Genomic DNA, 27,026 nt, shown 5'->3' on the forward strand with positions numbered 1-27,026 from the left:
TGTCCTCAAATTTTTGTGGTATCATAATATAATGACTAAAGACCTGATACATCTTTAAGGTTAATCTGCTTTATTAACAATTTCTACGTCACTTTATTGAGTCTACAAACAACAAAACAATAAACTAAGTTCTGATTTATTGTGTTTGCTGGTTTTCATAAAGTGAATACTCTTATCACAACCAAATTCAAACTAGCAAAGTGACATCACCAAATACAGAGTTGAGAAGTAATTAACAATAGTAGTATACTACTACAAAGTATTTCCACCATACATGGAATAAATAAAAACCTTGAGAGCATAGAAAATGGTAAGATGTAAAATAATTAGGAAGTGATGAGTTTTGAAAATTTACTTTTATTTTTAATAGGATTTATTTAATTTTAAGCTTGCACAATTTAACTTTCCATAACAGCCATGTTACATCTGGACTTCTCAGGGCTGCAAGTGGTAAAGAATCCGCCTGCAATGCAGGAAACATAAGAGATGCACGTTTTATCCCTGGGTAGGGAAGACACCCTGGAGGAGGGCATGGCAACCCACTCCAGTCTTCAGGCCTGGAGAATCCCATGGACTGAGGAATCTGGAAGGCTACAGAGATCCATAGGGTCGCAAAGAGTCGGATACAACTGAAGCAACTCAGCATGCACACATGCATGCATGTTATATTTAACAAGGTCACAAAATTCCTGGAAATTTAATATTCAGCTCTCCAGGCCAATACAGACTGGCCCTAGCATGGCATTAAAAACACATGGATAATATTAACAAAAATATCTTCACTGAATTCTATATTACTAACTGTATCTATATACAACTGCAAATAAGAGGAAGGGTACAAAGCAAATGGTAAACTCAACTCACAACTTAATATTTCTGAAACTGCTCCACTGACGGCTCTTAGCTCCATTCTCTTTGTTTTGATCCCTTAAAGCTCATCTCATTAGTATCTGCTCTTTTCCCTTTAAACTAACCTCTCTTGGAGATCTCATCCAATTGATGTGGAACTTTTATGCAAATGACTTCAGTATATTATCACTAGACCTATCTGTAATTCAAGATTTTCAACTGTATGTGTAACACTTCTTTACATACCATCGCAAATTCACCAAATAGCACACATAAAATTAAGTCCAGGTATGACTTATTTCTAGCTCTCTACTCAAAGCAATATCACTAAATAACTAATTTATTAATACCCAAATTTGCACTGTTTTATAAACTTATTATTGTCACCATTACCCTGTTGTACTCAAACCTACAATCACATCAGTCTTTCTCTTAGGCCATCAGTTAAAAATCCTCCTGAGTCGTTCTCTATGTACTAATTCCGTCTCCGATTCTTTTTATGATTACTACCATAATCACAACTTTTTGAATTAATCACAACTTATCTCTCTGCTTCTAACATTTCCCTGTCCCAGCCACTCTACACACTACTGTCACTAATATTCTCACATCATGTTCCTTCTTTGTTTGCAAACCTTCAAAGGCAATTTGGTATTTAAAACTATAAATAATACTGATCTAGTCCAAGGGTCAGTAAACATTTTCTTTAAGGGCTAGACAGTAAATATTTTAGGCTGAATGGTATGAAGTTCTCTGTATCTGATACTCAACTTGTGGACCACAGCATGAATATGGCCATTCATAAAGACAAGTGAATGGATATTGCTGTGGTCCAATAATATTTATAAAAACAGGTTTCTGAAACAGTATCAGTAGTCTTTCAATCACCTATTTAATTAAGAATAATAAATCATACTGTTTTTTCTCCCCCACTATAATCCAAATAGACCATTTAGTATATACTGTGTGCTGGTTTATACACATTACCTATGCACAAAACCTTATTAAGACAACATATTGATGTCTCAGTTTTACAAATGAGGAAATGAAAGATCTGAAAATCTTAGATCTCAGGGTAAATGTGAATTCTCTATCTCCACGGCAGGATGGCAGAATGCAAATATTATGTTTAGTATTTCTCTTATGTGGACAGAATACACTAGTACTTTTGATGCTTATAGAAATCTCCAGGCAAATACAAAAGCAAATTTGTTCCAAGGATACAAAATGTGTCCCATTAGTGAAATTAATTTATCCTTCAGCAATAGTTCACTGACAACAGAAAAAATTACAACTGCTTTCTAATTCTTCATACTTCAGCCAGCTTAAAAGATGAAAGTTATTATCAACAAACAACTAACATACTTCAATCAGTGTATGTATCTTTTATTTATGAGAATACATAAGTATGATTTTTAATTTCAAGGAAGAGTTTCACTTCACTATACCCTAACTCTGAATTTCAATCTGCAGAACAAGATTATTAAGTTTTATCAATACTGTCATAAATACTTATGTTCTGGCATATATATACATAAATACAAAGCAATGTCTACATTTTAATTTTTTAAACTTAAATTAATAGGAGTTTTCCTACAAATACAAAGGATTCCTAAATTCTACTCTATAAGTTCACTATCTGTGAGTACTTTGACTGTCTCCAGTTTTTAACTACTACAAACAGAGGTGAAACAACTATCCTTGCACCTTAACTCTTATTACACATCAACAAACACCTCTCTAGAACAGACAAAGAAAGCTGGATCAAGGGCTATGCAAACTCAAACTTCAACCAAACTGCTCTACCAAAAAGCCTGCAAATGACTACTGGACATAAATAAAGAGAATAGAAAAATCATATTCAACCTTATAAAGTCATTCTTTTTAATCCCCCGAAAACTCTCTAAATTCTGCCTTACTCTCTCCATTTTCACTGTAATCGTTTTAGCTCAAGTTGTTATTATCTCTGACCTGGACACTGCAACACGTTTCTCCTAAAAAGACTCCTCGTTTCTTCTGTTGCCTTTTCCAGTCAAATCACTATACTGTGTACTAAGAATGATTTTCAATGTATCTTATTCTGTCTCTTTCATGATTAAAACTCTATGATGATTTCCTTCTACTTCCAGGGGAAAACAACCTCAAAATTTTTAATTTAAGACTTAGCAGATCCTATACAATACAGCCCTACTCTACTTGCAAGCCGTATCTCACCCCACTCTCCATCTTTAATCCTGAAAAAAGAAAAATCACAGCTTTATTTCAGTCCCTCAAACACACTGTGATTCCTCCTATCACGATTCCTCCTACCTCCCTACACTTCTTCCTTAGAAAAGTAGACTAATTCAAGGCATGTATTAAAATTCTAATAAAATCCTCTAGCTTACCTTCAAAGCAGTTTAAATCTATATGTTGGTGATTATTTGATTAATATCTATCTCTATAAGCTTCATGGCAACAAGGACAAAGTGAGTTTTTTCCACTTTCTCTTTCTCCTCAAAGCCTAGCATAGCTCTACTACAACATTTGGTGGAATAAATAACATGGTGTAATTGGCGATATTTAATAACGTTTAATAAATAGTAAAGTTTGCCGGGTGGCTCAAACAGTAAAGAATCTTCCCACAATGCAAGAGACCAGGGTTTGATCCCTGAGTCAGGAAGATCCCCTAGAGAAGGGAATGGCTGGCCACTCCAGTATTCTTGCCTGCAGAATCCCCTAGACAGAGGAGCCTGGAGGGTTACAGAGTCAGACAGAGCTGAACGATTAACACTTTCATATTTAGACAAATTATTAGGGTAGGTATTGATGGCTTTTAGCATGTAAAGTAATTTGGATAGCATTCTGTCTTAAAACTCTGGAGGAAAAACAGAAGGACAGGAGACCAACTGGAAGGAGACTACAATTTCTTAGAAAAAACACATATAAATGATCTGGAACTATAAAAACATATAAATAATTATGTAAGCTGTTGGTCACTTTGATTATATCTAAACTGCTGTTATCATACACGATCAGACTATATAGATTCCTACATTGGAGCTTAATGAAACCTATAAAAGGAAAAGTATTTGCCATTACACGATCACATTTCCCAGAGAATCGAAAACAAGATCAAATTCTAAACGTGTCCTGTAACTCCAACAAAATCTAATTAGATGCCACCAGAAATTAGACGCCACCAAAATCTAATTAGATGCCAAGAAGGACTCATCAATTACAATCTCAATCCCAGGGAAAAGAAGGGGTGAGAGGGTGATATGGGATAGAGGTTTACAAACTCTTGTCTATATAGTCAAACAAAATATTTCTGTTTGCAGGTTAATTTTTTCTCTAGCACATAAACAATTCTGCAAAGGAGTCAGTGTGATTTTGTTTCATTAACACTTTATTTACAGAAGAAGTTGGCATGTCAAACCAGCCCAGAGTCATAGTTTCTGCTGAATCCTAAAATGAGATAGTAACTTTTTTGTTCAGTAACATGGGCATTACATAGTGACATGAAAATGCAAGGGCTATAGATGGATATAATAAGTATAACCTCTAATAGTTCTTTTACTTCAAACATATTGCCCAACTATCAAAGAACACATTTCATGTCTCATTAATAAAAGTATTTTGATACAGAAAGGTGTTACAAGAATTTAAAAAAATGAAAAGCTGTAATACTTACTGTAACACAGGTAACTCTGAAGTAATCATTGCTGCAAAGATCTTTCCACAATGCAGCAAAATAATCAAGTACTGTACAACTCAAAACTTTCAAAATAACCTCAAAGGTAATCCTGTTAATTAAAAAAGAAAGAAAGAAATTATTTTTCCAGTTTACTAATGTATAGTTGACAAACTATAAGACAGTTACAGCAAGACAATTTGATATATGGACACACAGTGAAGGGCGTCCCTCACTGAGTTAATACATCCATCGTCTCACACATCTTCTTTTTTGGCCCAAACATTTAATATATTCTACTCTCTCATAAAATTTCAATTATACAAGAAAGTGTTATCAACTACAGTCACTTTATTATATGTTAGATCTTCAGACCATATTCATTTAGAACAAAGTTTGTACCTTTCACCAATCGCTCCTTATTTCTACCACGTTGCCCTTGGCAACTACTTTTTCCACTACTTTTCCCATAAGTCTACCCACTCTATAGATATCACATATAAGTGATCTCATGTGATATTTGCCTTTCTCTGTGGTGCTAATTTCATTAGCCTTCCAGGCTAATCCAAGTTGTCTAATGATCAGTTGTTTTTTTGTTTTTTTTAAAGACTGAGTAACATTCCACTGTGTGTACACAGAGACAACCAGGTTTCCTCTATTCGTTAAGTCCATGGACACATAAAGCTGTTTCCATATTTTGGTTATGGTAAATAATGCTGCTGTAGTTCAATTCAGTTCAGTCGCTCAGTCATGTCTGACTCTTTGCAACCCCATGAACCGCAGCATGCCAGGCCTCCCTGTCCATCACCAACTCCCAGAGTTCACCCAAACCCATGTCCATTGAGTTGGTGATACCATCCAACGATCTCATCCTCTGTCATCCCCTTCTCCTCCTGCCCTCAATCTTTCCCAGCATCAGGGTCTTTTCAGTCAGCCCTTTGCATCAGGTGGCCAAAGTATTGGAGTTTCAGCTTCAACATCAGTCCTTCCAATGAATAGTCAGGACTGATTTCCTTTAGGATGGACTCGTTGGATCTTTTTCCAGTCCAAGGGACTCTCAAGAGTCTTCTCCAACACCACAGTTCAAAAGCATCAATTCTTCAGCAATCAGCTTTCTTTATACTCCAAATCTCACATCCATACATGACCACTGGAAAAACCATAGTCTTGACTAGACGGACGTTTGTTGACAAGGTAATGTCTCTGCTTTTTAATATGCATGGTCGAGAGGAGCTACCCCACGTCCAAGGTCAGAGGCAGCAGCTGAGAGGAGCTACCCTACGTCCAAGGTCAGGGGCGGCAGCCGAGAGGAGCTACCAGATGTCCAAGGTAAGGAGTGGTGGCTGTGCTTTGCTGGAGCAGCCGTGAAGAGATACCCCACGTCCAAGGTAAGAGAAATCCAAGTAAGACAGTAGGCATTGAGAGAGGGCATGAGAGGGCAGACAGACTGAAACCACAATCACAGACAACAGGCCAATCTGAACACACGGACCACAGCCTTATTTAACTCAATGAAACTAAGCCATGCCGTGTGAGGCCACCCAAGACGGACGGGTCAAGGTGGAGAGGTCTGACAGAATGTGGTCCACTGGAGAAGGGAACGGCAAACCACTTCAGTATTCTTGCCTTGAGAACCCCAGTATGAAAAGACAAAAAGATAGGACACTGAAAGAGGAACTCCCCAGGTCGGTAGGTGCCCAATATGCTACTGGAGATCAGTGGAGAAATAACTCCAGAGAGAATGAAGGGATGGAGCCAAAGCAAAAACACCACCCAGTTGTGGATGGGACTGGTGACAGAAGCAAGGTTCGATGCTGCAAAGAGCAACATTGCATAGGAACTTGGAATGTTACGTCTATGAATCAAGGCAAACTGGAATGCTGCTGCAAGCATGGGATAAACACATCTATGTGTTTGGGATAATGATTTCATTTATTGTGGATATATACTGAGAAGTGGCTATATAATATTATATATATAATAGTCTTATTTTTAATTATGTTTTCTAGAGATTGTACCAAATTACATTTCTATCAACAGTGAACAAGGTTTCTGTTCTGTCGGTATTCTCAACAAGAATATCTCTCTTATCTTTTTGATCAAAGACATCTTCACATAGGTGTGAAGGAATACCTCATTACGGCTCTGATTTTCATTTCCCTGAAGATTAGTGATGTTGAGTATCTATTCATGTAGATTTTGCTTAACTGTGTATATTCTTCAGAAAAATGTCTATTTGCTGCTGCTGCTGCTAAATTGCTTCAGTCATGTCCGACTCTGTGCGACCCCATAGACGGTAGCCCACCAGGCTCTGCCGTCCCTGGGATTCTCCACGCAAGAACACTGGAGTGGGTTGCCATTTCCTTCTCCAATGCACGAAAGTGAAAGTGAAGTCGCTCAGTCGTGTCCGACTCTTCACGACCCCATGGACTGCAGCCTACCAGACTCCTCCATCCCTGGGATTTTCCAGGCAAGATTACTGGAATGAATCGCCATTGCCTTCTCCAAATGTATATTTAGGTCCTCTGAAAATTACTTTAGAAAAAAATGAGTATGCCAGAATACATAGACTACAATCAACAGTACTACCAACTACCAACAATCACACTCCTTTGTATTTACCCAAATGAACTGAAAATTCATCATTACTTAACACTTAAAAGTAATGAGCTATCAAACCAGGAAAGGACATGGAGGAAGCTCAAATACATATTACTAACTAAAAGAAGCCAATGTGAAACAGCTACACCCTATATGATTTGAATGACATGGCATTCTGGAAAAGGTAAAACTATGAGGACAGTAAAAATATCAGGGATGGCCAAACGTTATGTGATAGGAAAGATGAACAAGTGAGACCACAAGATTTTTAGGGCACAGAATCTATTCTGTATGATATTAGAATCATGGGTACATCTAAATAGTACATTTAAAACAAAACCCATAGAATATATAACACAAAGAGTGAACCCTAATGTAAACTACAAACACTGGGTGATAATGACATGTCAGCGTAGGTTCACTGACTGTAACAGATGGATCACTGTGATGTGGGATGTTAATAGTGGAAGAGGTTATATGTATGTGAGAACAAGAGTTATGGGGGATCTCTCTAACTTCTATTCAATTCTACTGTGAACCTAAAACTTATCTTAAAACTAAAGTTTATTAAATTAAAAAAAAGGCAGCAAAGTGAGACAAAACAGAGCATCCAAGACAGGCTATGACACAATACCTAACAGAATAACACATAACTAGAATTCAGAAGGAGAGAGAAACATCAAGTCAAAAACAAACATTTCAAGAGGTAGCAAACAGCTTCCCAAAAGTAATTTCAGAGTTTAAAACACAGAAGAAAGATCAGAGAATTCCCTTGAATATTCTAAAATATAAATATTGGTAAATATGAAGAAAATTCAAAAGGAAACAAAAGTAACATAATTCCTGACATACAAAGAAACAAACAAAAAATTCTGATCAGACTTCTCGGTAGAAACTACGCAAGCTGATTAACAAGTCCATTCTAAAAGAAATCAATCCTGAATATTCATTGGAAGGACTGATGCTGAAGCTGAAACTCCAATTCTTTGGCCATCTGATGCAAAGCCAACTCACTGGAAAAGACCCTGATGCTGGGAAAGAGAGAAGGCAGGAGAAGGGGACGATAGAGGATGAGATGGTTAGATGGTATCACTGACTCAAGAGACATGAGTCTGGGCAAACTCCAGGACATGGTGAAGGACAGGGAAGCCTGGAATCCTGGGGTCCATGGTATCAGTCACTCAGTTGTGCCTGACTCTTTGTGACCCCATGGAGTGCAGCACGCCAGGCTTCCCTGTCCATCACCAGCTCCAACAATGTAAGCTGAAACACAGATAAGCATTGTTTGAAATGTGAAGTGGAAAAAATCCTGAAAATTGAATTATCAATCTTTCAAAAACAAAAGAAAGAAATGATGTCATGGAAAATGAAAGACTAGGAAACCTCAAAACTTAGGCCCTCCAGTAAAGGAACTTTTGTTGTTTTTTAGTTATGAAGTCAAGTCTAACTTTTTGGGGACCCCATGAACTGTAGTCCACCAGGTAACTCTGTCCATGGGATTTCCCAAGCAAGAATACTGGAGTGGGGTGCCATTTCCTTCTCCAGGGGAGTCTTCTTGACCCAGGGATCAAACCCACATCTTCTATATTGGCACGTGGATTCTTTACCATTGAACCACCAGGGAAGCCAGAAGCAACTTAGTTTGGCCAAAAAAACAACAAAGCTCATCTCTTATGAACATCTGGAATCTAATAAAAGTTTATGATAAAGAGAGGAGTGCCAAAAGACGTCTATTATATTTGATAAGAGAGCACAGTAGTATTTTTGCTTACTCATATACCACCTCCATAGCCTACAAGGACAGCACACCAAGTTACTGGTGTGGCTTCCTAGTGCCAAAGAGAACACCATGGAACACTTGTTCTCCCAAACTGTAGCAGAGTGTTTTGAAGAGCTTCCTTTTTCTTTTTTTGGAAAAACTATTACCTTTCAAAAGCATTTAAACACACAGTGATACAAGTAGCTGTCTGTGGCAAGAGAGTGGATTGCATAAGCATTAAACAATCTAAAAAGCCTCAAATTTAAAAAGGGGAAGAAGAAAGATATTTGGGGAATAAGAACTCTAAAGGGGTATCACATATGCAAGGAAATGTAGAGTATTACATGAATGCCCAGGGCTGGATGGATTCTTAGACAAGAACTAAGGAGTATAGGCTTTCAATTCTAGGTGATCTTTGCTCTCCATGCAAGCACAAAGTGAATACTAAGGCAAAGCTGTAGGAAACCTGCCTAATTTTTGAAGAAGTACCTCAGCTAATAGACCATCTGCAAAAAAAAAAAAAAAAGAAATTACTTGTTTCTATTAGCAAAAGAAATCTCAAAGATGACCACTGAACAAGACAACAAAATTTTAGGACCCACACATGACAAAGAATACAGTCCTTGCAAAAACAGATTAGCAAAGCAAATAAAGAGATGACTGTAGTCCTTGAAAAGACAACAGGAAACCATGGGGAGGAGAGAAGAACCTAGTGTCCAATGTTACAACAATGGACATATTGAAAATGTCCAGTTTTTTAATAACATCAAAAATTCAAAAAGCATACAAAAAAATATGAAATGATGGCCCATTAACAGGAAAAAAAATCACAGAAATCATCTCCATCTAAGCCCAGATATTGAACTTAGACTTCCAGAAGTACATAAACAAAGAGAGACAAGAAAGAATATCTGAAGATACATGGCAAAAACTTAACCTATTTTAAATACATAAATCTACACAATTAGTAAAATAAATGAACTCCAAGAAGGCCCCTTCTCCTCCTGCCCCCAATCCCTCCCAGCATCAGGGTTTTTCCAATGAGTCAACTCTTCGCCTGAGGTGGCCAAAGTATTGGAGTTTCAGCTTTAGCATCAGTCCTTCCAAAGAACACCCAGGACTGATCTCTTTTAGAATGGACTGGTTGGATCTCCTTGCAGTCCAAGGGACTCTCAAGAGTCTTCTCCAACACCACAGTTCAAAAGCATCAATTCTTCAGCAGTCAGCTTTCTTCACAGTCCAACTCTCACATCCATACATGACTACTGGAAAAACCATAGCCTTGACTAGACGGATCTTTGTTGACAAAGTAATGTGTCTGCTTTTGAATATGCTATCTAGGTTGGTCATAACTTTCCTTCCAAGGAGTCAGCGTCTTTTAATTTCATGGCTGCAGTCACCATCTGCAGTGAATACTGAAATTGGGCCAATTAATAAACCTACAAGAGCCACTATGTGTTCAACTCAAAGGAAGAACTGTATGTCTCTCACTTTCAATCAAAACCTAATTGTGATTAAGCTTAATGAAGAAGGAATGTTGAAAGCTCAGAGTGATCAAAAGCAAGGCCTCTTGCACCAAGCAGTTAGTCAAATTGTGAATTCAAAGAAAAGTTCTTGAAGAAAATTGAAAATGCTATCCTAGAAAACACAAGAATGATAAGGAAACAAAACAGCCTACTGGTGATAGAAAGTCTGAGTGATCTCGATAAAAGATCAAATCAGTTACAACTTTCTCTTAAGCCAAGTCTAATCCAAAAAAGGCCCTAACTCTCTTAATTCTATAAAGGCTAAGAGAACTGAAGAAGCTGCAATAGAAAAGTCTGAAGCTAGCAGAGATTGGTACATGGCACTTAAGGAAAGAAGCTGTCTCCTTAAACTAAAAGTGCAAGGTAAAGCAGCAAATGCTGATGCAGAAGCTGCACCAAATTAACTAGAAGATCTAGTTAAAATAATTAAGGTATTTACACTAAACTGGACTTCAAAGTCAAACTCCCTGGGAGTTCTCAGTCCCTTTGCCAGATCCCCAGGTGGAGAAATCTGTTGTGGGGCCTAGAACATTCACAACAGTGCAAGAACTTCTTTGGGATAATTGTTCTCCAGTTTCTGGGTGGCCTGCTCTGTGGCTCTGTACTGGGGATAATGGCGACCTCCTCCGAGAGGACTTATGCCACTAGCCACACCTCCCAGAATTATCCCAGCAGCTGGTCACTTCTGATGCACGCTTCCACAAAAGACATTCAAACACAGACAGGCAGGTCTGGCTCAGCCTCTTGTGGAGATCACAGCTCCTTTCCCTGGTCCTGAGGAACACAGGTTTTTGTTTGCACCCTTCCAGAGTATCTGGATGGTATGAGATTTGATTTTAAATGTGACTGCACCCTCCTACCATCTTCTTGTGGCGTCCTTTGCCCTTGTACACGGGGTATCTTTTGGGGGGGTTTTCAACATTCTCCTGTCGATAGTTGTTCAGCAGCTAATACACAGAGTGCCTGAAGAACTATGGATGGAGGCTCGAACAGGAGGCAGTGATCAAAACCATCCCCAAGGAAAAGAAATGCAGAAAGCAAAATGGTTGTCTGAGAAGGCCTTACAAATAGCTGAGAAAAGAGAAGCAAAAGGCAAAGGAGAAAAGGAAAGCTATATCCATCAGAATACAGAGTTCCAAACAACACCAACAAAACATAAGAAAGCTTTCCTAAGTGATCAATGCAAAGAAATACAGGAAAACAATATAGCAAAGACTAAAGATCTCTTCAAGAAAATTAGAGATACCAAGGGAATATTTCATGCAAAGACAGGCACAATAAAGGAAGAAACAGTATAAATGTAACAGACGCAGAAGATATTAAGAAGATGGTGGCAAGAATACACAAAAGAACTATACAAAAAAAAAGTTTTTAATGATCCAGATAATGACAATGGTATGATTGATCACTCATCTGCACCCAGACATCCTGCAGTGTGAAGTCAACTGGGCCTTAGGAAGCATTACTACGAAAAAAAGCTAATGAAGGTGATAGAATTCAAGAAGAGCTATTGCAAATCCTAAAAGACTATGCTGTCAAAGTGCTGCATTCAATATCTCAGCAAATTTGGAAAACTCAGCAGTGGCTACAGGACTTGAAAAGGATAGTTTTCATTCCAATCCCAAAAGAAGGCAATGTGAAAGAATGTTCAAACTACCAAACTGCATTCTTTTCACATGCTAGCAAACTAATGCTCAAAATCCTTCAAACTAGCCTTCAACAGTATTTGAACCAACAGCTTCTAGATGTACAAGCTGGATTTAGAAAAGTCAGAGGAACCAGGGATCAAACTGCAAAAATCCACTGCATCATAGAAAAAGCAAGAGAATTCCAGAAAAAACATCTACTTGTGCTCCACTGACTACACCAAAGCCTTTGACTGTTTGGATCACAATAAACTGTGGAAAATTCTTTAAGAGAAATACCAGACCACCTTACCTGCCTCCTGAGAAATCTGTATGCAGGTCAAGAAGCAACAGTCAAAACCAGATATGAAACAATGGACTGTTTCAAATCGGGAAAGGAGTACGTCAAGGCTGTCTATTGTCACCCTGCTTATTTAACTTAATGCAAAGTACATCATGCGAAATGCCGGGCTGGACGATGCACAAGCTGGAATCAAGACTGCCAGGAGAAATATCAATAAACTCACATATGTAGATGACATCATCCTTATAGCACAAAGCAAAGAGGAACTAAAGAGCCTCTTGATGAGGGTTAAAGGGAAGAGTGATAAAACTGACTTAAAACTTAACATTCAAAAAACAAATATCATGGCATCTGGTCTTATCACTTCATGGCAAATAGATGGGGCAACAGTGGAAACAGTGGCTGACTTTATTTTTCTGGGCTCCAAAATCACTGCAGATGGTGATTGCAGCCACGAAATTAAAAGAGGCTTGCTCCCTGGAAGAAAAGATATGACAAACCTAGACAATATATTAAAAAGCAGAGACATCACTCTGTCAACAAAGGCACATCTAGCTAAATTCATAGTTTTTCCAGTGGTCATGTACGGATACAAGAGCTAGACCATAATAAAGAAGGCTGTGCACTGAAGAATTGATACTTTTGAACTGTGGTGTTGGAGAAGACTCTTGAGAGTCCCTTGAACAGCAAGGAGATCCAACCAGTCAATCCTAAGGGAAATCAACCCTGAATATTCACTGGAAGGACTGATGCTGAAGCTGATGCTCCAGTACTTTGGCCATCTTATGGGATGAGCAGATGCATTGAAAAACACCCTGATGCTGGGAAACACTGAAGGCAGGAGGAGAAAGGGACAACAAAGGATGAGATGGTTAGAATTCAATGGACATGAGTTTGAACAAACTCCGGGAGATGGTAAAGGACAGGGAAGCCTGGTGTGTTGCAGTCCATGGGGTTGCAAACACTTGGCCATGACTGAGTGACTGAGCGACAAAACTAAACAAAATTTTCTCAATGTAGACAAAATAGTATTACACTGGAAGAAGATGCCATTGAGAACTTTCACAGGTATAAAGAGAAGTCAGTGCCTGGCTTCTAAGTTTCAAAAAAACAAGCACACTTTCCTGACAGGGTCTAATGCAACTAGTGACTTTAAAGTGAAGCCAGTGTTCATTTACTATTCCAAAAATCACAGGGCCCTTAAGAATTACACTATTATCTATTCTGCCTGTGCTACAGAAATGGAAAAACAAAGCCTGGTTGACAGTACATCTGTTTGCAACATTGTTTAGTAAATGCTTTAAGCCTACTTTTGAGATCTACTGCTCAGACTAAAAAAAGATTCAAATATTACTTACTGTTCGTTGACAATGTACCTGATCAACGAAGAGCTCTGCTAAAGATGCACATTGAGACATATGCCATTTTCACATCTCCTGACACAGAACCCATCCTGCAGCCCACAAGGAGTTATTTCACTTTTCAAGTTTTTTTAGTTAAGAAATACCTATTTTAAGATTGTAACTGTCATAGATAGTGATTTCTCTGATGAACCTGGATGAGGTCAGATGAAAACCAGGAAAACATTCATTCATTCAAAATGGTATTTTCTAGATACCATTAGTGATGTTCCTGATTCATGGAAAAGGTCAAAATACCAACAAGAGTTTGCAAACACTTGTTATCAACCCTCACAGATGACTTTGAGGCATTCAAGTCTTCCGTGGGAGAAAGAACTGCTGGTGCAGTGAGTGAAATAGCAAAGAACTAAAATTAGAAGTGGAGTCTGAATATGTGACTGCATTGTTACAAATCTCATGATAAACTAACAAATGAGAAGGTTCCTGCATATGAGCAAACAAAGTACTTTCTTGAGATGAAAGTTGTAACTGCTGAAGATGCTGAGCAGATGTTGAAATGTCAATAAAGAGTTTAGAATATTATGCAAACCTAACTGATAAAGCAGTGGCAAGTTTGGGAGGGCTCACTCCAATTTTTTAAAAAAGTTCTATTGTGGGTAAAATAGTATCAAACAGCACTGCACGCTATAGGGAAATCATTCATGAATTGAAGAGTCCCCAATGTGGCAAACTTCACTGTTGCCTTATTTTAAGAAACTGCCACAGTCACTCCATCCTTTGGAAACCACAACCCTAATTATTCAGCAGCAATCAACACTGAGGCATGACCCTCCTTCAGCAAAAAGACTACCAATAGCTGAAGGCTCAGATGATGGCTAGCATGTCTTAGCAATAAAGTATTCTTATATTTGTAAATAAAGGTATGTACATCATTTAAGACATAGTGACACTGAAAACTTAGACCAAACATAACTGGAAAACTTAAAACTTTATTGTGCTATTTGCTTTACTGTGGTGTTCTAGAACAAAATCCACAATATATTTGAGGTATGCCCAAATATATAAATAAAAAGTCAAGTTACTACTGTTTCAAACTAAATTGATATAAACATAAGATATCATGATCACCAGTGTAATTTAAAATGAAATTTTTTTAATGAAAAGGTACACTAGAAGATCAAACACAAAGGAAGGCAGTGATGGAGAAATTAAGCAACAAAGATCACTGTAGCAGTGTTTACAATAGCCAAAACACTGCTGTTCAGTTGCTAAGTGTGTCCAACTTTGTGACCCCATGGATTGCAACACGCCTGGCTTCCGTGTCCTCCACTATCTCTAGGAGTTTACTCAAACTCATGTCCACTGAGTCATGATGCCATGCACCATCTCATCCTCTGTCACCCCTTTCTCCTCCTGTCCTCAATCTTTCCCAGCATCAGGGTCTTTTCCATGAGTTGGCTCTTTGCATCAGGTGGCCAAAGTATTGGAACATCAGCTTCAGCATCAGTCCTTTCGATGAATATTTGGGTTTAATTTCCTGTAGGATAGACTGGTTTGATCTCCTTGCTTCCCTAAAGACTCTCAAGAGTCTTTTCCAGCACCATAATTATAAACCATCAATTCTTCAGCATTCAGCCTTCTTTATGGTCCAACTTTCACATCAATACATGATTACTGGAAAAACCACAGCTTTGATCATACAGGCCTTTGTCAGCAAAGTAATGTCTCTGCTTTTTAATATGCTGTCTAGGTTTGTCATAGCTTTCTTTATAAGGAGTAAGAAGTTTGTTGTTTTTTTTTTTTTTAAATTTTGTGGCTGTAGTCACGAAAATCACTACAAACTGTGGAAAATTCTTCAAGAAATGGGAATACCAGACCACCTGACCTGCCTCTTGAGAAATCTGTATGCAGGTCAGGAAGCAACAGTTAGAACTGGACATGGAAAAACAGACTAGTTCCAAATAGAGAAAGGAGTACTTCAAGGCTGTATATGGTCACCCTGCTTATTTAACTTCTATGCAGAGTACATCATGAGAAACGCTGGGCTGGATGAAGCACAAGCTGGAATCAAGACTGCCAGGAGAAATATCAATAACCTCAGATATGCAGATGACACCACCCTTATGGCAGAAAGTGAAGAAGAATGAAAGAGCCTCTTGATGAAAGTGAAAAAGGAGAGTGAAAAGTTGGCTTAAAACTCAACATTCAGAAAATTAATCATGGCATCTGGTCCCATCACTTCATAGCAAACAGATGGGGAAATAGTGGAAACAGTGTCTAACTTTATTTTTTTGGGCTCCAAAATCACTGCACATGGTGACTGCATCCATGAAATTAAAAGACGCTTACTCCTTGGAAGGAAAGTTAGGACCAACCTAGACAGCATATTAAAAAGCAGAGACATTACTTTGCCAACAAAGGTCTGTCTAGTCAAAGCTATGGTTTTTCCAATAGTCATGTATGTTTGCGAGAGTTGGACTATATATAAAGAAAGCTGAGCGCCAAAGAATTGATGATTTTGAACTGTAGCATTGGAGAAGACTCTTGAGAGTCCCTTGGACAGCAAGGAGATCCAACTAGTCCATCCTAAAAGAAATCAGTCCTGAATATTCATTGGAAGGACTGATGCTGAGGCTAAAACTCCAATTCTTTGGCCACGTAATGTGAAGAACTGATTCACTGGAAAAGACCCTGATGCTGGAAACGATTGAAGGCGGGTGGAGAAGGGGACGACAGAGGAGGAGATGGTTGGATGGCATCACTGACTCGATGGACATGAATTTGAGTAAACTCCGGAAGTTGGTAATGGACAGGGAGGCCTCGCATGCTGCAGTCCATAGGGTCGCGAAGAGGTGGACACGACTGAGCGACTGAACTGAGCTGGAAAAACCACAGCTTTGACTATATGGACCTTTGTCAGCAAAGTGGTAGCTCTGCTTTTTAATACACTTTCTAGGTTTGTCATAGCTTTCTTTATAAGGAGTAAGAGCTTTTTAATTTCGTGGATGCAGTCACTGTCCACAGTGATTTTGGAACCCAGTGGAAAATGTCACTGTTTCCACTTTTTTCTCCATCTATTTGCGATGAAGTGATGGGACCAGATGCCATGATCTTAGTCTTTTGCGTGCTGAGTTTTAAGCCCGGTTTTTCACTCCCTTTTTTCACCCTCATCAAAAGGCCCTTTAGTTCTTCTCTGCTTTCTGCCACTAGAGTAGTATCATCTGCATATCTAAGATTGCTGGTATTGTTCCTGACGATCTTGATTCCGGCTTGTGATTCTTCCAGCCCTGAGTTTCACATGATTACTCTGCATGTAAGTTAAAAAAGCAGGGTGACAACATACAGCCTTGAGGTACTCCCTGCCTCATTTTGAACGAGCCAAGACATGGAGGCAAACTAAATGTCCATTGACTGAGGAATGGGTAAAGAAAATGTGGTGTGTATATATATGTGGACACACCACACACACACACAATGTAACATTTCACACAATGTAATATTACTAAGCCATTAAAAAGAATGAATTAACACCATTTGCAACAACATGGATGGACCTACAAAATGTCATACTGAGTGAATTAAGTCACACAGAAATATTATATAACATCCCTTTTATGTGGAATCTAAAAAGAAATGATACAAATGAACTAACTTACAAAACAGATACTCACAGACTTTGAGAACAAATTTCTCACTGCCAGGGTAGGGATGGGAGAAAGGGATAATTACGGAGTTTGGGATGGACATATACACACTGCTGTATTTAAAATGCATAACCAACAAGGACCTACTGTACAGCACATGGAACTCTACTCAATGTTATGTGCCAGCTTGGATGGGAGCGGGGTTTGGGAGAGAATAGAAACATGTATATGTACGGCTAAGTCCTTTTGCTGTTCACTTGAAAATATCACACTATAGTTTGTTAATCAGCTACACCCCAATACAAAGTTAAAGAAAAATGAAGATATAAGACAAGCAGGAAAGAAAAAAAAAAAAAAAAAAAGCAAAGTGTCGGAAGTCTTTCCTTATCAAGCGTGCATGCTCAGTCAGTCAGTTGTGTCGGACTCTTTGCAACCCCATGGACTGTGGCCATAGTTGGTGATTTCAATACACCACTTCCCAAAAAAAAAAAAAAAAAAAAAACCAAGACCAGACATAAGATTAATAAGGCAATAGAGGACTTGAACAACAGATACCATATATCAAACAGACCTAATAGACATATAAGGAACATTCCACCGAAAAACAGAATACACCCTTTTCTCAAGTGCACATACAACTTCTACAGCATAGCTGATTAGGCCATAAAAAAGTCCCAGCAACTTTTAAAAGTTTGAAATCACAGAAACTGTATTCTTAGAGGAGAAAGCAAAGGAAGTAGAAATCAGTAACAGGAGAGAAACTGGAAAATTTGCAAATATGTGGAAACTAAACAGCATACTCTTAAATTACTGAGTTAAAGAAGAAATGACAAATTAGAATACTATGAGACTAGTGAAAACAAAGACATTATATGTCAAAATTTATGAGACATACCAAAAGCAGTGCTCAGAGGGAAATATAACTGTAAACACCCATGTTAAAAAGAAATGTATCAATTCAATAATCTAACTCTCTACCTTAATCAAGAGCAAATTAAACCTGTAGGCGTGCTACGTCGCTGCAGTCATGTCTGACTCTTTGCGACCCAATGGACTGTAGTCCGCCAGGCTCCTCTGTCCATGAGATTTTACAGGCAAGAATACTGGAGTGGGTTGCCATGCCCCACTCCAGAGGATCTTCCTGACCCAGGCACGAACCTGCTTCTCTCATGTCGCCTGCACTGGCTGGCAGATTCTAGTGCTACCTGGGAAGCCCAAGTTAAACCTGAAGGCAGCAAATTTATGAAATAATAAAAATAAAAGGAGAAATAAACAAGAGTAGAGAAATAATAGAATTTATAAGGCTAAAATTTGACTTTTTTAAATGTATTGACATTACTGACAAACTTTCAGACTCAGTAAGTAAAAAAGAGAGAAGATGCAAATAACCACACTCATAAATTAAAGCAGTAATATTACTATCAACCTTACAAAGAAATAGGTTCCCACAGTAAGCCACTGCTGATTCATGCCTCCAACCTCTCCAACACTAGTAGTTCCCTCACCAGGGATCGGACCCATGGCCCTGGCAGTGGAAATGTGGAACTCTAACCACTGAACCACCAACAAATTCCCTCTAATGGAACATTTTCATATCAAGTATTTCAAATTAATGAAGGTCTAACTTCATGAAAGTGTGTGCACTGTCAAAGGTGTCATCATGCAGCTGGCATGTAGAATACTAAAAAGAACTTAGGGGTGAACTGAAATGAATTCATCCAGGAATTCAACCTACATGAAGACTTGACATCAGGACCTGTACCTATCATTCAGCCTACAGGAGCCCCACTCTGCCATCCTGATCTGAGCCCCATGCCAACTGGCTCCTAAGCCCTGTGCAGCTGCCCTGGGTGAAGAGATACAAGCTCCTCCCACAGTTACATGGCCTTTGTTCAGATGACTGAAGCAGACAAGCAGATGGTAGAATATCTGAGGAGGGACAGGACGCGCTGATATGATGCTCATTCTCTGTCTGCCTCTGAGGACAAGTTGGGACCAGTAAGACCCAACCCTGGATAGACCACTGATGCTGGAGACTATGGCTTGGAGGCTTTGAATACTCCTAGGGGTTCTGCTCCTGAGGGCTGAGGGGACCAGGTCTCCATTTAGGGAATACTAGGAACATTCAGGAAAGCTCTGCATTGGGGTTTTTCAAACTTTGATGTGTTATCAGAATTACCTGAAAGCCTTGTTGGAATACAACTGCTGGATCTGATGCCCAGGGTCTGATTCAGTAGGTATGGGGTGTAACTCAAGAATCTATAGTTCTTTTTTTTTTATAGCCACGCCATGCAGTTTGCTGCATCTGTTCCCTGACCAGGGATTGAACCCATGCCCTTGGCAGTGAGAGCACAGAGTCCTAAGCACTGGACTTTCAAAGAATTTCCAAGATTCTGCATTTTTAACTGTGCCAAGGTGATACTGAAATTGCTGGTGGGGAACCATACCTTGAGAACTATTGCTATAGAGCCTGCAAGTGTTTCCTAACAGGATCTGATTAAAGGAATTTTAAATTTACATATTTATTTATTTATAAATTCCCACCTTTCTTAAATTTCTAGAATTAAAAACCTTATAGAAACAAAAAAGATTATAAGAGAATAGGAAAAAATTATATGCCAATAAACTGCATAACCTATATTAAATGGCTCAAGGAAAAGTAAAAGATTAGAACAAACCTGTAACATTCAAAGAGAATCAGCTATCAAAACCTAACAAAGAAGTCCAGAATCAGATGGTTACACTAGTGAATTCTACAAGCAATTTAAATAAATAACAATGATCATTCTCAAAATCTTCCTAAAAATATATGAGGAAGATTTCCTAACTCAATCTATGAAGCCAGCATTTCTTCTATATAAAAGCCAAACACAGAACCCGCCCCCCCCCCCCAAAAAAAACCTACAGAACAATTTCTCCTATAAAGGTAAGTGCTGCTGCTGCTAAGTCACTTCAGTCATGTCCAACTCTGTGCGACCCCATAGACGGCAGCCCACCAGGCCCCCGCCAGTCCCTGGGATTCTCCAGGCAAGAACACTGGAGTGGGTTGCCATTTTCTTCTCCAATGCATGAAAGTGGAAAGTGAAAGTGAAGTCGCTCAGTCGTGTCTGACTCTTAGCGACCCCATGGACTGCAGCCCACCAGGCTCCTCCGTCCATGGGATTTTCCAGGCAAGAGTACTGGAGTGGGGTGCCATTGCCTTCTCTGAAATATAAGTGCAAAATTTTTCAAATAGCAAACATACAACTACATATTATATAATATATACCATGGGGAAGGGGGGCCTACCCAAGAATGCCAAAGTTGTCCAACATTAGAAAATCAAGGTAATAAGATACATTATTAGAAAGTAAAAAAGAACCACAAAATCATCTCAAATTAAGACAAAAAGCATTTCACAAAATCTCAAGAGACACTAAAGAGCCAAAACATTACTTCATGATAAAAGCATTCAAAAAACTAGGAAACTGAATGGAACTTTCTTAATATAATAAAGAGCATTTATGAAAAACAAGTAACTAACTTCATACTCTGTTGAACGACTAAAATAAAAGCTACCCCCCCTAAAATCAAGAAGTCAACAATGTCCATTTTTACCATGGTTTTCAACAAATTAGTGTATGTTGAAGCAGAACAATTATGCAAGAAAGAGACATAAATCACATGCAAGTAGGAAAAAAAGTGATACTATCTTTATTCAGAGACGACATAATCCTTTATATATAGAAAATCTTAAGGAATCGACAATAGCCAAATACTAGTTGAAAATGGCATCACTGACTCAATGGAAATGAGTTTGAGCAACCTCATGGAGATAGTGAATGATAGGGAAGCCTGGTGGGCTGCAGCCCATGGGGTCGCAAAAAGTTGGACACAACTAAGCGACTTGAACAAGTTGAAAAAAACTTGTAGGTGGAAGACAACATACAAAAATGAATTCTTTTTTAGAACTAATAAGTTTAACAATGTGAGAGGATAAAAAATCAACCACAAAACACTGTTTTTGTACAGTGACCATTAAAAAAAATGAAAGGGAAGAAAATTACATTTACAGTTGCATTAGAATAAAGGAAACATTTAAAAAAGAAATTTAACCCAGGTAAAAGATTTGTTTACAGATGGGAAGACAATATTATAAGGATGTCACTAGGCACTCAAAACAATCTACAGATTCAATACTGTACTTGTCAAAATCTTAATTCTTTTATACAGAAAATCTCATCCGAAATTCTTATGGAATCTCATGGAAAGGACCTTTAAAGCCAAAATGATCTTGGAAAGAGAGACCAAAGTTGGAAGTCTCACACTTCTAGAGATCAAATTTCACCACAAAGTGACAGTAATCAAAACACTGTGATACAAGTATAGAGACAAACATACAAACCAAAAGAAAACCACTTCCAGAAATAAATCCTCACATATTTGGTCAAATGGATTCTGGCAAGAAAACCAAGATCATGCAAATAAGGGAAACACTGTCTTTTCAAAAAAAACGGTGCTGGGAAATATAGATATTCACATACAGGAAAAAAAGAAATTGAATCCTGGTCTTACATCATGCACAAAAATCAACTGAAAATGGACCAAACATCTAAGTGTAAAAAAATTATAAAACTTCTTAAAGAAAAACTAGTGCAAAAGCATCATGATAGTAGATTTGGAAATGATTTCTTGGCTGTGACATCAAAGGCACAGGCAACAAAAGAAAAAATAAGATAGATTTCATCAATATAAAAAAACTTTTCTGCATCAAAGGACTTTATCAACAGAGTCAGAAGGCAATCAAAGGATAGTAAAAAAAAAAGTTTGGAAATCATTTATCTGATAAGAATCTAGTACCCAGAATACAAAGATGACCCTTGAACAACACAGGGCTTATAAGGTTCAACCACCCATATGGTTGAAAAATCACATATAACTTCACAGATGGCACTCTACATCCAGTTATGCAGACACAGATTCAACCAACTGTAGACTGTGTTTAGTACTACTGGATGCATTTATTGAAAAAATTCTATGTTTAAGTGGATTCACATAATTCATATTCATGCTGTTCAAGAGTCCACTGTAATTTCTTACTATCGAATTACACCAAAAAAAAAAAAAACCCAGTTAAAAAGAAATTGTCAGAACTTCTCTGGAGGTTCAGTGGTTGGAAGTCCACCTGCCAACACAGGGGACATAGGTTCATCCCCTGGTCCTGGAAGATCCCACATGCCTTGGAGCGACTAGGCCTCTGCACAACAATTACTGAGTCTGTGCTCTAAAGCCTGTGAGCTGCAACTACTATACTCACGAATCTGAAGCCCATGCTCCACAACAAGACAAGCCAGGATAAGGAGAAGCCCACGCACCACAACAAAGAGGAGCTTCAGCTCACCACAACTAGAGGATGCTGCCTGCAGCAACAAGGACCCACCACAACCAAAAATAAATAATATATATATTTTTAATGGTCAAAGGACTCAAACAGACACTTCTCCAAAGAAGATATATTATTGGTCAATAAGCACATCAAGAGTTGAGGCTCAACTTGTTAGAGAAATGCACATCAAAACCACAATGCAATAACATTTTCCAGTTTTGAGGATGGCTATAATCACAAAATGGAACATAACAAATTTGAGAAAAGCTTTGTCATCTCTGGTTAGGTAATGAGTTCTTACATGTTGACACCAAAAGTACCATTCATAAAAAGAAACAAAAAAGAGACTAACTGGACTTAATCTTTTTTCTCTGAAAAAGACATGTGAGAGATTTTAAAAAGTCATACACTAAGAGAAAATACTTTCAAATCATGTAATTGAAAAAGAACTTATAGGAAGAAAACTTTCAAACGTCAAATATAAGACAGAAAACAGTTCCTTTTTTTCCCCATAGGTGAAGGATTTGAACAGACACTTTAACAAAGAACATAAAAGGGTAACATATATTTCCAGTGGACGCTCTTTACCATTGTTTTGTTGTTTTAGTCTATTAAGTTCTATCCAACTCTTTTGTGATCCAATGGCCTATAGCCCGCTAGGCTCCTCTGTTCATGGGATTCCCCAGGCAAGAGTACTGGAGTGGGTTGTTATTTCCTTCTCCAGGTGATCTTCTCATTAGGGAATGGACTAGAACTGAAATGAGATACTACTACATACATATTAACATGACTAAAATTAAAAAGACCATTTCAAGTGTTGGTAAGGAGTCAAAACAGCTGGAAAATTCATACATAACATAGCTGGAAGAAATGGAAAAATAGCACAATCCCTATGAAAAACAGCTAGTAACCAGACACTAACTGTTAATATATAACTAAGCAGCTAAAGTTGAATGGTTCTATGAAGACCTACAAGACCTTTTAGAACTAACACCGAAAAAAGATGTCCTTTTCATTATAGGGGACTAGAAAGCAAAAGTAGGAAGTCAAGAAACACCTGGACTAACAGGCATTTTGGCCTTGCAGTACAGAATGAAGCAGGACAAAGGCTAATAAAGTTCTGCCAAGGGAAAGCACTGGGCATAGCAAACACCCTCTTCCAACAACACAAGAGAAGACTCTACACGTGGACATCACCAGATGTTCAACAACAAAAAATCAGATTGATCATATTTGTTGCAGCCAAAGATGGAGAAGCTCTATACACTCAGCAAAAAACAAGACCGGGAGGAAACTGTGGCTCAGATCATGAACTCCTTATTGCCAAATTCAGACTTAAATTGAAGAAAGTGGGGAAAACCACTAGACAATTCAGGTATGACCTAAATCAAATCCATTATGATTATACACAGGAAGTGAGAAATAGACTTAAGGGACTAGATGTGATAAGAGTGCCTGATGAACTATGGATAGAGGTTTGCGGCATTGTACAGGAGACCGGAATCAAGACCATCCCCAAGAAAAATGAAAAAAAGCAAAATGGCTGTCTGAGGAGACCTTACAAATAGCTGTGAAAAGAAGCGAAAAGCAAAGGAGAAAAGGAAAGATACACCCATTTGAATGCAGAGTTCCAAAGAATAGCAAGGAGAGATAAGAAAGCCCTCCTCAGTGATCAATGCAAAGAAACAGAATGTGAAAAACTAGAGATCTCTACAGAAAATAAGAGATACTAAGGGAACATTTCATGCAAAGATGGGATCAACAAAGGACAGAAATGGTAGGGACCTAACAGAAGCAGAAGATACTATGAAGATGTGGCAAGAATACAGAGAAGAACTATACAAAAAAGATCTTCATAACCCAGATAATCACGATGGTGTGATCACTCAACAAGAGCCAGACATCCTGGAATGTGAAGTCAAGTGAGCCTTAGGAAGCACCACCATGAACAAAGCTAGTGGAGGTGATGGAATTCCAGTTGACCTATTTCAAATCCTAAAAGATGCTGCTGCATTCAATATGTCAGCAAATTTGGAAAACTCAGCAGTGGCCACAGGTCTGGAAAAGGTCAGTTTTCATTCCAATCCCAAAGAAAGGCAATTCCAAAGAATGCTCAAACTACTGCACAATTGCACTCATCTCATATGCTAGTAAAGTGACACTCAAAATTCTCCAAGCCAGGCTTCAGTGATACGTGAACTGTGAACTTTCAGATGTTTAAGCTGGTTTTAGAAAAGGCAGAGGAACCAGAGATCAAATTGCCAACATCCACTAGACCATCGAAAAAGCAAGAGAGTTCGAGAAAAACATCTATTTCTGCCTTATTGACTATGCCAAAGCCTTTGATTGTGTGGATCACAGTAAACTGTGGAAAATTCTGAAAGAGATGGGAATACCAGACCACCTGACCTGCCTCTTCAGAAACCTATATGCAGTTCAGGAAGCAACAGTGAGAGCTGGACATGGAACAACAGACTGGTTCCAAATAGGAAAAGGAGTACTTCAAGGCTGCATATTGTCACCCTGCTTACTTAACTTATATTCAGAGTACATCATGAGAAACGCTGGGCTGGAAGAAGCACAAGCTGGAATCAAGATTGCCGGGAGAAATATCAATAACCTCAGATATGCAGATGACACCACCCTTATGCAGAAAGTGAAGAACTAAAGAGCCTCTTGATGAAAGTGAAAGAGGAGAGTGAAAAAGTTGGCTTAAAGCTCAACATTCAGAAAACTAAGATCATGGCATCTGGTCCCATCACTTCATGGCAAATAGATGGGGAAACAGTGGAAACAGTGGCTGACTTTATTTGGGGGGGCTCCAAAATCACTCCAGATGGTGATTGCAGCCATGAAATTAAAAGACACTACTCCTTTGGAAGCAAAGTTATGACCAACCTAGACAGCATATTATTATTATTATTTTTTTTAGACAGCATATTAAAAAGCAGATGTTACTTTGTCAACAAAGCTCTGTCTAGTCAAGGCTGTGGTTTTTCCAGTAGTCATGTATGGATGTGAGAGTTGGCCTATAAAGAAAGCTGAGTGCTGAAGAATTGATGCTTTTGAACTGTGGTGTTGGAGAAGACTCTTAATAGGAGTCCCTTGGACTGCAAGGAGATCCAACCAGTCCATCCTAAAGGAGATCAGTGCTGGGTGTTCACTGGAAAGACTGATGTTGAAGCTGGAACTCCAATACTTTGGCCACCTGATGCAAAGAGCTGAATAATTTAAAAGACTAACGCTGGAAAAGATTGAGGGCAGGAGGAGAAGGGGACGACACAGGATGAGGTGGTTAGATGGCATCACCAACTCATGGACCAGAGTCTGAGTGAACTCCAGGAGTTGGTGATGGACAGGGAGGCCTGGCGTGCTGAGGTTCATGGGGTTGCAAAGAGTCGGACATGACTGAGTGACTGAACTGAAGGGAACTGAAAGCAATGCCACTCCTAGGTGGCAAAGTTCAAAGAAAGCTTATGTTCTTACAAAAAAAAAAAAAGGTGCATTAATAATCAAATGCTCGTAGTAATTTATTCATAACTGCCAGAAACTGTAAACATCCCCAAAGTGAAAGTGAAGTCGCTCAGTTGTGACCGACTCTTTGCGACCCCATGCCCTGTAGCCTATCAGGCTTCTCAGTCCATGGGATTTTCCAGGCAAGAATACTGGAGTGGGTTACTATTTCCTTCTCCAGGAGATCTTCCCAACCCAGGAACTGAACCTGGGTCTCCCGCATTTTAGGCAGACGCTTTACCGTCTGAGCCACCAGGGGAGTCCAAACATCTCCAAACTATCCTTAATTAAAAGATTATAATTATACGATAGCACATTCACAAGATGGAATACTATTCAACAATTAAATGAGTCTCAAGTACACAGACTATGTACTTACTGTAGAATTCCACTTACAAGACATTGTTAGAAAACCACACAGAACAGAACAGACCAGTGGTTGTTAGAGACTGGGGTAAAAGAGGACTGACTAGAAAGCGACAGCATAACAGAATCTGGGGGTTGAACAACATATCCAAATGACAACTAACTTCTAAATCCAACCAGGATCGTCTGCAGAAACTCATTTAATTCTCAAATAAAATCTCAAATAACTGAGATAATTCTCAAAACAGAAAGGAACTAAAATGAGTAACTACAATATTTTGAAAAAGAAAAAAGTGAGAATAAACAAAATACCTGATTTCTATAAGTATACAAACTTACACAAGTTTAATAAGAAATACAATTATGGAATGCTTTACATGTTTATATGCAATTTACATTTTTTACTTGGAAAAAGCACTGTGGAAATTCTATACCATTTG

At 38.5% G+C, this 27,026-nt stretch overlaps 1 protein-coding gene across 3 annotated transcripts in view; it reads right to left on the bottom strand.

The window, feature by feature from the left end:
- The window catches only part of STAG1 (STAG1 cohesin complex component), a 496,597-nt gene that overhangs the window by 337,593 nt on the left and 131,978 nt on the right, over positions 1-27,026 (bottom strand). For all 3 annotated transcript variants that reach the window (XM_086354992.1, XM_086354939.1, XM_086355119.1), the window contains exon 2: positions 4,523-4,634. Coding sequence is in view for 2 of the 3 variants with exons in the window: in XM_086354939.1 (XP_086211065.1) it covers positions 4,523-4,551 (29 nt within the window). In the remaining variant the exon portion in view is untranslated. The remainder of the gene's footprint in view (positions 1-4,522; positions 4,635-27,026) is intronic.

Source organism: Bos grunniens, chromosome 1 (assembly GCF_055505025.1).
Source record: "Bos grunniens cultivar Pamir isolate PY7600 chromosome 1, Bosgru_T2T1.0, whole genome shotgun sequence".
Lineage (NCBI taxonomy): Eukaryota > Metazoa > Chordata > Mammalia > Artiodactyla > Bovidae > Bos > Bos grunniens.